This window comes from Macrobrachium rosenbergii, chromosome 12, assembly GCF_040412425.1.
Source record: "Macrobrachium rosenbergii isolate ZJJX-2024 chromosome 12, ASM4041242v1, whole genome shotgun sequence".
NCBI classification, from domain to species: Eukaryota; Metazoa; Arthropoda; class Malacostraca; order Decapoda; family Palaemonidae; genus Macrobrachium; species Macrobrachium rosenbergii.
Window position 1 is genome coordinate 13,495,507 of NC_089752.1, and position 12,362 is coordinate 13,507,868.

Consider the following 12,362-nt stretch of genomic DNA (forward strand, 5'->3'; position numbering starts at 1 on the left):
TAACTTTTGATATTCCTAAAGTCTTTGGAAGATTTGACCTCTACCATCAAAGGGTTTTTGTGGCATGTCTGCTCAGGCCCTAACACTGAGGATTGGACCCCTGTCTTCAATCAAGTATCACCACTTAGGATAAATCCTTCCATCTCCTTTCCGCATCCTAGAAAGAAAAGTTCTTTCTCTTGGCAACTGCTTTGTTTTTCTGAAGTGTATCTTTTAAGTCCTAAACTCGATTTCCTTTTCAGCTCTGTTTCCCCTCAGGAATCTTATTTTCCAAAAATGATTATCCTCTCTTACTTTTCCTTAAACTTATTAGGAGTTACAGGCAATAGTCAAAAGAAAGGCTTTGTACAATAGGACAATCTGCTTCTCTTGGTTTTCAAAGACTGCCATACCATTAAACCCTGGCCTAGATCACCATCAAGAACCAATGGATAAAAATAGGACTGAAAGAAGTTAAAGACTTCTGTCCAGTGAGGTTTAGTGCACCACAGGTACCTCATCAGAGGACAGAAAAAGATAAGAGGACCTTCGAGCAACCTTCATATATTATGTAAGAAACTCAGTTTGCCTGTCTCCAAAATGCCATATCTTCTTGAGATTTAATATAGAAGTTTACTCAGATTTTTTGTAGAAGCCTTTTTTCTTAAGGTTAAGGCTCAACGAAATAAGGGCAGTCTACTTCTCTCACTTTTTAAACACCTTCCTTTCTTTGGACAACCTTGAATTTCATAAGTCACCTGTCTATCTATGTATCAAAACCCAAAGGACAAAAGGTGTCAAATCTGGCCCTTTAGGACCTTTCCGAATGAAGAATGATGATAAACATTTCATATTCTCATTCCGTTCTCTTTCTTCCCTCACCTTGACCCCTAAGGTTTGAGTTCCAAAGCCTGGCGCTGAATGACCTGGATACGTCCAAGCAGTTGGGGTTTTATAATTAAAATGTTCGTTATTTTGGTTTTATTCTGTTAATGACTTTGTACAGTGTTGTGTTTGTATTAGGCCCTTGCCCATGTGTTAACAAACCTCAGTCATGTTTGTGACCCCTTCTTCATATTTTATTCCTCCATGCAACTTTCACTTCTTAGTGACGTCTTTGCATTGCGCTCAAACTGGACTGTATGTCGCAAAATTGACTCCTCCATTAAAGGCAGAAAAGGATAGCAATAAACATTTATTCAGCCCAAAACAGAAATGAGTTTTTTCCAACAGGGTTAGTTGATGCTATTAACTAGATACTGTACATGCTCTATATAGTAACTCCCCAATGTGGAATCAGCTGTGAAATCTTGATAAGTAACATTGTCTATTTAAAAAGACATTTATGCATAATGTTTTATATATATACTTATCATGGTTCTTTTCAGCATGGAGACCCTTAGCTGCAACCCCCTTTGCATGGACATTAGAGCATTAAATCTGTTGGATATTCTTTTACTCGTTGTTTCCACCGTTTCCGGATAGTGGGCGGACTTTGTATTGCACACTAAATGATAACAGCTTCCACCTGTTGCTTTTGAAAACCCTTTTCACTCATAATTTCTCAATAGCTATGTAATTACTTGGTAAGTATATATAAACTTTAATTTATCATAAAAATGACATTTTTGTACATATAACTTACCTGGTAATTATATATATATAGCTGTAGTCTCTGACATCACGGGCAGAAAATTGAAAAATCGCGGCAGCGCTAATGAATAGTCCGTGATACCCTTCCCACCGCCCTCTACAGGTGAGTGAGAGGAACTGTAACCCAAACTCTTCATATGTTTCTGTCGTGTGGTACCAGTGCAGTTCAACTTAGCAGAATGCTCGCCTGATTCTTTCGTTGGACATTGTTGGTGATGTACAACTGTTTGATTTGAATCTTTGACAGACATTGTTTATGCCAACTTTTTCATCCCCGTCTTCCTTATTTAGCATTATGTCGGACACTGGTCCTCAGTGTATAGGTTTTGTAGCAAGGGCTGCAAAACTAGATTAGAGAAATTACCATTGACCCTCATTCTGTGTGTTCGGGTGTAGAGGACAGGTTTGTTCGGTATCGTTAACCTGTGAAAGAATGTAAGAATTTGTCAGGGAAGAATGGAAGATTTTAAATGCTTATCTGAGAAGGCTTCAAAAAGAGAGCTGAAAAGCTTTAGCTAGGACTTCCTCTTTATCCTCCCGTGATAGTCAGGATGTATCTTTTTCGATTATTAACCTGATATTCCTTCTAACAAATCTCTATCCCAGACCCGTTATTCCCGAACCGATACCGTGGCCAGTCTTAAGACGCCCAGATGGATGCTGTTTTAGTGTTATGCTTGCTGCCATGGAGCGATGAGTAAGTCTTTGGTGGTACGAGTGCAGTGTCTTGTGATAGTGCAGTGGAGGAGCTGGGCTGTTCGGCCCACTCATTCTGCTAGGCTGGACCTCTGTCAAACTCCCCAGCACCAGGGAGGAGGCAGAGTTGAAAGCCCAAGGGAGGTGAGTGGGACCTGCCCCGAGCAGTTGGCCCCTCAAGCAGTCCTGTTGCCGCTTTCCCAGGATGCAGATGTTAGCCATAGAAAGGCATCAAGGGAGGTGTATGTCTTCGGTATGTCGAAAGAGGATCGCCTAGAGAGGTTGGCGCCGAAAGATGTCTCAGACCATTCAAAGAGGTTTGGTTGGCATCTCCTTTGGCAGTTCCCAAGAAAAGAGTGGCGCTGAGATCAGCCTCCTTCGTGTAGTTTTGGGAGGAGCCCGAATGTTTTTCGCATTCCGTTGATTCGGAGGCGAGAGGCGAGGTGTTGAAGCGGCGGAGACGCTACGTAAGAAAGAGAGTGGTGTCGTCTTCGCCTGTTGTTGCTGCTTCTGGCGTGATTGCTGCATCTGGCGCCACGCCGCCATGCGCCATCCCCGTTTCGCCTGGCTCATCACGCCATCGCCACCCCTCGATCCTCCTGGCGCCATGCGCCAAAAAAATTATTTCTCCTGGTGACTGTCGTCAGCTCCAACACCTCGGTCTTCATGCCTCGTTCTGTTCGCATTCTCCTTCTTCCGCCTTGCCTCAAGATTTGTTTTTGGCGGAAATGAATAGGAAGCTTGATAGCATTCGGCTTTGTGGAAAAAAGTGATCCTTCCGTGAACGAACTGCAAGTTGCTTTGATTTCAAGGATGCTCCTTCATCGAATGTCGCGGCTTCCTACGAGCGATCTGTGCTGCATTCTCCTAGGAAGACGAATCTTCCTCCATCTAGTTCCTTGGCTCTTTCTCCGATCTCTGGTGGTGATGTTGCAATCGAATCGGGAGGTACATCAGAGAAAAGCCGTTATCGAGCTATAAGCAACTGCTTCAGTATTTTCTGGAGAATTTTCTGGATTCCTTTTCACCCAGTATCCCCAGCCTCCGGAATCTCAATGCGCTCGTGATAATAGGACAGACACTTAGCTGGCTACCAAATTAGTTCTTTCTATTTCGGCCAAGAAAGGATTGAAGAAAATGGAGGAGTGGCTTGCAGAGAAGAGGAACAAGGGAAGACTGTGTTTTGTTTTCCCCCTTCAAAATTGTCGTCTCGTCGTGGTGGTTGGTACGAGACTGGAGAATCTTTCTCGTTGGGAGTAGCTGCCTCCTCCCAAGGAGATTTCTCTAGTTTGGTAGATTCAATGCCAGGAGGTCGGCTCTTAATTCAGCCAAAGTATTCTTTTCTCTACATCGGAATTTTGTCACCTCTGCAAAATGCTTTTAAGATTTTGGAAGTTATTAGTTTCCTCGATTGGTCGGTTGGAGCTCTTGGAAGAAACTAAAAGCTTGCGCCCTTCAGGACGATCAGTTAGCTTCCTGTCCGGACATGTTAGCTTGCATCGACAGGAGCATTAGAGATGCGGCTATGGAACTCTCTTCCGTGGTTACGTTAGGTATTCTCAAAAACGTGAACTATGGTGTTCTTTCACCACTAAAGGTGTGTCTCGGTCCCCGAAGTCAGCACATGTTGTTCGCTCCTTTGGATAGGAAAACATCTTTTCCCGAGGAAATAGTATCTGAGATCGCACAAACCTCTTTCAACAGAGGGCAACTCAAGACTTGCTGGCACAGTCCACCAAGAAGCCTAAACCGTTGCCTTCAACAGTTGCTCAGCCCGACAACGTCGACGGAGAAATCTCAAGGTCGGCCCCCTTCGTGGAAGAGCCCCTGCTAAATCGTTTCCCAGATCGAGGAGAAGTCGTTTTGTTCCTAAAGCGATCAAACCCTCCGACAGAAGTGAGAGCGCCTCCCTTCACTCACCAGTAGGAGCCAGACTGTCAGCTTTCTGGACAGTCTGGGAAGAAAGAGGAGCAGAACCTTGGACAGTCTCATTGAAAAAGGAAGGCTATTCAATTCCATTCTTGAAGGACCTCCTTTGTCCAGGGAACCAGTGGTCTTAATGGCTTATTCTTTAGACTCAGAGAAATGTTGTGCTCTAGAGAAAGAAGTGTCAGCTTTGCTAGAAAGAAAGCAATAGAGAAAGTTCTCCCCCCTTTCTCCCCAGGATTTTACAATCGTCTCTTTGTAGTACCAAAGGCGTCAGGAGGCTGGAGGCCAGTTCTAGATGTGAGTGCTTTGAACCTGTTTGTAAAGAAGACAAAGTTTGTGATGGAAACCACTCAATCAATGCTGTCATCCCTTCTTCCAGGAGATTGGATGGTATCCATCGACCTCAGGATGCGTATTTCCACATCCCAATCCATCCTGCTTCGAGGAAGTTCCTTCGCTTTGTGTTCAAGGGCGAAGTGTTTCAGTTCAGAGCAATGTGCTTGACCCTCTCGACAGGCCCCCAGGTTTTCACCAGAGTTTTTGTGTCAGTGGCGATGGCTACATCTGTTGGGGATCAGAACAGTTTTTATTTAGACGATTGGCTCCTGCGATGCGAAGAAGGAAGGTGTGTGAAGGATTTGGAAAAGACTCTTCATCTAACCGAAGAAAATGGGACTGGTAAATTGGCAGAAGTCACATCTGAATGCCATCTCAAGAATTAGTCTATTTGGGAGTTCAGATGAACTCAGTAGATTTTCAGGCTTCTCTGTCGGTGGAGAGGGCAGAGTCATGCCTGTTGAAAGTGCAAGATTTTCTGAAGAAGACCCAGTGCTCGGCCAACGAGTGGATGAGCCTTCTGGGGAAGTTGTCTTCCATGAGAACCGTTTTGTGAGTTTAGGGAGACTACATCTAAGGCCCCTTCAGTTCTTTTAAGAGAAGTCTGGGACAGGAAGAAGAGCCCGGACTCGTTTGTTTTCAAATCTCAGAGGAGATAAAGCAGACCTCAGTTGGTGCAAGACTCTCCAGAGAAACTTCAGGAAGGAATTTCACTGTTCCCAAAGAACCCCAACCTCATCTTGTGTGCAGACGCTTCAGATCTAGGATGGGGGCCACGTTAGGCAAGTTGGGAACAGCTGGCCGATGGAAGGAGAACAACTTCGGTGGCACATCAATCTGAAGGAATTAAAAGGCCATTCATTTAGCCCTTTTTAGAATTTTCGAAGGTGGTAAGGAACCAGGCAGTGATTGTCAATCAGACAACACAACAGCTCTCGCATAAATAAAAAGCAAGGAGGACCCACTGGTTCTCGCTATACCTGGTAGCTTAGAGATCTTGTTATGGGCGAAACGAACCAAACGACGTTGATGACAAGTTCATTCCAGGAAAGCTCAATGTGAGGGCAGACAGGCTAAGCAGGAGCTTTCAAGTACTCTCAACAGAGTGGATCTTAAATCAAGAAGTTTGCCTCCAACTGTGGAATCTATGGGGTCGATCCTCTCATAGATCTGTTTGCCACCAAGAAGACAACTCAACTGCCTCTTTATTGCTCTCCAGTGCCGGACGAGGGGGCAGTCTTCGTGGATGCAATGCTGATGGACTGGTCAGGTCTGGACCTTTACGCCTTTCCTCCGTTCAAGATGTTGAGACAGTTCTAACAAAAATGTTGTCCCCACAAGGGGACATGCATGGCGGCTGGTTGCTCGTTTTGGCCAGCAAGGGAATGGTTCCCGGACTTGATAAGTCTTCTCGTAGACTTCCGAGGCTTTACCACCGAGTAGATCTACCAGACAGCCTCACTTCGAGAAGATTTCACGGAGGTCTATCCGCTCTTCAGCTAACTGCGTTCAGACTGTCGAACGTTGCCTCAGAGCTAGAGGTTTTTCAAGGGAAGGTCTCTAGAGCCATCGCTTAGAGCTCGTAGACAGTCCTCCACAGCAGTTTATCAAGCTAAGTGGTCAGTCTTCAGAGGTGGTGTAGGAGACTGGCACATCATCTTCTAAGACCACTTTAGAAGGAGATGCGAGACTTCCTCCTGTATCTGAGTGTGGAGAGGAAGCTGTCTTAAGTAAGTCGATCAAGGCTACAGAGCAATGCTTTCCTGACAGTCTTTGGAAACTGCATAAGGGCCTGGATATTTCAAATGACAAGGACTTGTCAGATCTTATCAGATCGTTTGAAACATCCAAGAATTTCCAGAGAGATTGGTTTCCTGGAATTTGGATGTGGTCTGAAAATGGCTTGTGGGCAGTAAGTTTGAGCCATTATCGTCTTGCTCTTTCAGAGACCTTTACGAGGAAGACAATCTTCTTGGTAGCTCTGGCTACACCAAGGAGAGTCAGTGAGTTACGCCCTAGATAAGAGAATTGGGTTTCTGGGGGTAAGGCAGTCTGTTCTTCATTGTTGAGTTTTTGTAAAGAAATGAGACTCCGTCTAAGCCTTGGCGAGATCCTTTTTCGATCCCTGGTCTCTCAGATTTGGTGGGACCAGATGAAGAAGAAAGACTTATGCCCAGTAAGAAGCATTAAAGTATATTTCAGAAGGACTCAAGCAGTGAGAGGTCCTTCTCCTAATCTTTGGTGTTCTGTGAGGATCCGTGTGTAGTAGGCCTCTTTCGAAGAATGCTCTTTCCTTCTTTTGAGAGACCTGATTGTAGCTCACAACCAGGTAGAAGACGTGCAGCCAAATTTCTAAAGTTAAGCACATGAGGTGAGAGCGGTTTCAACCTCGTTGGCATATAGGAGAATCATTCCTTAGATTCAATTATTCAAGAAGCTACATTTGGAAATGTAGGTTGATGTTCAAGCGTCTCATTATTTGAGAGAGGTGAGACAATATATGATGGATGCAGTGCGTTGGGACCGTTTGTAGTGACTGGGCACGGTGTTGGGTAAGGAATAAGCAAGTCGATCAGCTTCCTTGTGATGCTTTCTCTTGCTTAAGGTTAGCGTTGTTGTTTTCTGGGATGTCTGGGGTACATTGTGACTAGGAGTACCCGACAGTCTTAGATTTTAGGTAATATTTTTTAAAGTACAGGTTATTGGTGACACCCTTGTTCTATGTGTTTTTCATGTACTGCGCCCTGGGCAGGGCATTTATTTGGTTGGTTATCATGCATAGTCACGGTGAGCCCTCGACTGGCATGTAGCCCTCTGCACATAACCTCAGGTCTATATACCTAGTTGGTGCAAGTTGAGGATAGCAGATTACAGGCAGTATCCATCAAATCAACTACCTCAACAGGTAAAGGAACCATCATTGTGTTTTTATTTTTTTACAATTGTCTAGACTTTTCATATTAGCTGCCATAGCCCACCTCCATCAAGGTGCCAATCAGCTATATATATAATTACCAGGTAAGTTATATGTACAAAAATGTATTTTATAATAAAATGAGGTTTTGTACATACTTACCTGGTAATTATATAATCAAGCCCACCTCCTCCCCTCTCATGGGCAGGTATGGCATAAACATATGAAGAGAGTTTGGAGTTGTGGTTCCTCACTCACCTGTAAGAGGGCGGAAGGAATCCGCGTGACCATTCATTAGCGCTGCCGATTTTCAATTTTCTGCCGTGACGCGTCAGAGACTACAGCTATATATATAATTACCAGGTAAGTATGTACAAAACCTCATTTTATTATAAAATACATATTTAACCCTGACATCTGTTACTCAAAGAAGAAGGCTGTTGCTCAAAACTAGACAGAAGAGAGCCTTATAGCTTATCTTGCAAACCAAGACATCTATGCTGAGACATCATAAGACAGGCGGCTGTCAATGCAGTACAGGCAGTCGGTTATCGGTCGGGGTTCCATTCTGCATGACATGACAACCGAAAATCACCGCTAACCAAATCTGGCGATAATAGCACTGATCCCTGGTTAGTGGCTTTACGATAACGATTAAAGGCGCCGATAGAGTGATCAGCGTGATAACGATTGGTTGCGTAATGAAAATCTGGTTATCGTCTTCGAACAATTGCCGTAAAACCGGACTAAGCCAGTAACCAAAGGCTGCGATGACCGGGGACTGCCTGTAGACAGTAATCAATTCAATGGTAGTAGTTCATCTTTTTGCTTCTTATGTATGGAATAGTGTCAAGGATTTACATAGAAGCCTGAATAGGTTACATTAAATGCAGTGAGCTTGTGATGAAACAAATTTATTTTGAGGGCCCATGATTCATCATCTCTTTTTTCTCTTTCAGGTTGGTTAAAACTGCTCAGCGAGTGTTGAAAGAAGCACAGTTAGTTGATGGAAGGAAGGATGAAGAAAAATCTTACGTTCTATATATGAGATATTTCTCAATTGTTATGGTATGTATATTTTTACTCTGAGGCAAATAGGCATGGAATTTAAGTGTCAGAAATATAATCATGTTTTAAATCGAATCATTGAGCTCCCAGATATACAGGCTCGATTTGGTTTAAGCATGTTATGTACATACCCAATGCCATTTGACCATAAATGTTCTGGCCTAAATTAAGTGTAAAAATCAGTCAATTTTTTGTTACTTATTTTGTAGGAGAGTTGATAACTTCAGCTTAGTAGTTTTGTTACACTGGTGAAAGTGTAATGATAAATTATGTTTGTTCCTATGGGAATACAAAATCTTGTGTTTATTTAGGAGTATAATTCAGTGACAGGTAGTTCAGGTGTTGAAGCTTGTAAACAGGGTAATTAGCTACAGTATTACCAGGTAGATGAGGATGATGAGTAATGATCACTGTAAACTACAACCACCACTCCTTCTTTCAACTGCATCAAGTCAGTATGTCTCCATTACTGCTATGGTCACCCAACTAAATTTTGTTAGGAGCTTTTATTATGAAAACAAGTTTTTGTTTTAATGTACAGTATCTTAGTTATTGAATTAATTTTTTCTTTCTAAGTTTCTCTTGGTTTGGCATCTTGTTTTTTTTAAAGTATGATTGTTCTTACTAGATATTAAGCTTGGTCTTTACAGAAAGTTGGTTTCCTAAAGAAACATGATCACTTATTTTTGAGGGAGTCTTATAGGTTTTTTCCATTCTGTTTATGGGGTGGAGTGTTCATGTGAATTCAAGAGTGGTGCATAGCGTTACTGTCTCGGTTCTTCCTTCATGGTCTTTGGAATGTTTTCTCCTTGTGGCTGTGCATTTTGGATTAATTGTAAATGTTTCCTTCAGCAGAAGAGATGATGGTCTTTTATCCCTCCACTATGTCTTGGGTAGTGGGAGAAGTTGTCGGTATGGTCATGAGTGTTCATGATCAACCTTCAGCAAGACCTCTGTGGGAGGTCAAATCAGTTCCTTCCTGTTTTGGCTATTCTACAAGCTGCTAAGAATTTGCTCATCACCCATAGAGGATTGTAAGAGGTAAAGAAAGGATCTTGATTGAAGGGCTGAAGCAGCACAGCACATTTCATCCATCCCTCCTTTCTTGTCCTCTTCCTTCTCTGGATCACAAGCATGCTCACGCTGTTTGGCTGCTCAGTCTGCATGAGGACCGTCCACTTTCTTCTCTATCCGTGGGAAGGAAGCCCTTGGGCATCTGTGCTCAAGTGTTCATGGTTGGGTATTACTTGTGAATAATTCTAAATTACAAGATAGTGGTCAGATGATGTTTAGTAATACTGCCCATATGGACAAGGTGTATTTTGTAAGCCAGGACACACTCAGTGTTTTTGCACTGCATTTCACTGTGTACTACCAAGGCTGTGTACAGCATCCCCAGTACTTGACCTTGGTTTTTTCTGGTCAATGGAAGGACTTCCACTATGGACAGGAGTTAGTGGCTGAAACTGCCTATACAGACAATATCTCTTAATATAACCCACTTACATGACCTATGCTTGTTAAGGTGCACAGAGATGCAGCCTTTCACTGGTGTGGAGTGCACCTTTGTGGCTTGCTTCTAGTGTTGCGCATGACATTGCACCTCATTTCTAGTACAACCGCAGCTCATTCAAGTCGTCGCATTCACCATGTGACATATCTGCTTTGTATGCCTTGCTCTTGCTCAGAGATGAGCAATCTTTGAGTAAGTTGCAGTTAGCAGGATTTCTTGTTTTGAAGGAAGCTGTTATTAATTGATTTCTTGTTTTGAGGGAAGCTATTATTAATCCCTGAATGATGTTACCACCTACCAAACTACATTACCCATTCAAAAAACATGAACTACAAGATTTGTCTGAACCTTGTGTAGAGAATGTATTGATTTGGTGAACTAAACCTGACACAGGATCCTATCATCCTCATGCTTCAGTTGCAATCTGACAGTTCTAGTTGAGTTTTCTCACTGTCCCAACAGCCCTTTGCCTTTAACACAGACTGTATGGGACATTGCAGAGGTTCACAATTGCTCATGTTCCTCAGATTTTGGAAGTGTCAATCAGTTTGCAAGACAAAACCTCGCAAGGAAGGATGAGGCTTCTGAATGAATATGAAGGGTTGTATTCCCTTGGGAACAAATCACAAATTGTTAAAGATAATTTTTTTCTTTTTAGGTTTATAAACCCAAGTATTTAAACTCAGTTCCCACATTATTCCCTGTAGCCAAAGGTAAATGGGAGACATTCATTTAAGTGCGCAGTACCCCGATTCTGCACCTACCTGCTGATAAAAAAAGCTCGGTAACAAGCTTCAATGGCTGAACCAGTTGTCACTAATTCAAAATAAATGCTCTGATTTGCATATCTAGGGAAAATACAAATTACCTTCAAAACTTGCAATATTTCAAGTATTGTGTAAATGTTAATGCAAATTACAGTGGACCCCTGCTTATTCATGGTTCAGCATTCGCAGATTTTTCGGTGGAATGCATTTTTCAATAAATCGCAGAAAATTCGGTAATTCACGGATTTTTTCATTGAGAAACATTCACTGATTAGCGTATTTTAATTTTATTTTGTGACTAAATACATTTAAATGATAAAATGATTACTAATTTTCAAATGTTAATATTATTGTAAATGCAGCAAAATATCAATAAAAGGTATTTTTTTTAATGCTTATTAAATATGTAGGTACTGTACAGCACAGTACCTGTGAAATCCCAGTGTTTCCCCTGTGGACTGTAAAAAGAAAACAGGACATCTTCAGTACTGTATGAGAGAAAATGGATTTACCTGAATGTATGGGGGTAACTTGAGTAGGTGGTACCTAACCTCCTTGAATAGGGGGTCTCTAAATTCTTTCTCATCATATGCATAAATTGGTAGTTAGGGTGAACCTAAATAAAGTGCTAAATAATTGCTTAAAATTAGCACAATAATAGTTAGACAATAGGTTTATTATTATATATATGTAATTCAGCATTACCAATATCATATTTCTAAATTCCGAAAGGATTTGTATTTATGTGAAAGGTAAAAATGAAAGCAAGTAAAAGAAGCTGGACTACAAGGTAGGAAGAAACCAAAAAGAATGGATGAAAAGTAAAAGTCAGAAAGCAATGCAGCTGGATCTAAAGGGATGCTGCAAAGGACATTCTTTATTGCTTATGGTGCACCATGCAACACCTGCAGTGGCTTTTGTCAAGATGGAGTATTTGCTTTTTATGAAATCCACAACTGAGGTGTTGGATTATTGAAGTTTTGGATTTTTGTAGTGGAGAAGGAGGCTTTTTTTTTTTTATGGACAGGTGGAGGTGCAAGTAGTTTGGCATATCAAGCTCACTGGTTATCTCATGAATCAAGAAATTACTGGATTTTAGGTAATTTGTTCATAGCAGGTGCCATTACTGAAGGATCAGGAAGGTCATGATGTTTGGGTGAAACTGAAATTGACTTGCCAAAAAGTTATACCTTTAAACTGCTCTCTTTAGTTTTGCATGAGCAGATAAATACTGTTAAAAGGTGAGAGTCATTTTCTGGTACAATATTGACTTACTTTATTTGGTCTCACTTCTCATTCCTGAGATTAAATTTGTGCATGCAATAAGTGATTTCAGTTATGAGCATTTTATGCTGTACAGTATTCATAATTGTTTTTTTTTGTTTAGCGAACTCGATCCGACCTTTGAGTCTCCGAGCATTATCCCAGAGCATCAGGCAGGTAAGGGGTAAAGTGAGGCAGGTTCTTCACTGTTTAACTCTCCTTCTTCCTCTGTTGCTTCTTTAAA

General features: G+C 41.9%; 1 protein-coding gene across 1 annotated transcript in view; it reads left to right on the forward strand.

Annotated features, from left to right (window-relative positions):
* The window catches only part of LOC136843725 (ubiquitin carboxyl-terminal hydrolase 8-like), a 125,231-nt gene that overhangs the window by 11,628 nt on the left and 101,241 nt on the right, over window positions 1-12,362 (forward strand). Inside the window, exon 3 of the mRNA XM_067112360.1 lies at window positions 8,467-8,575. Coding sequence (XP_066968461.1) covers window positions 8,467-8,575 — 109 coding nt within the window. The remainder of the gene's footprint in view (window positions 1-8,466; window positions 8,576-12,362) is intronic.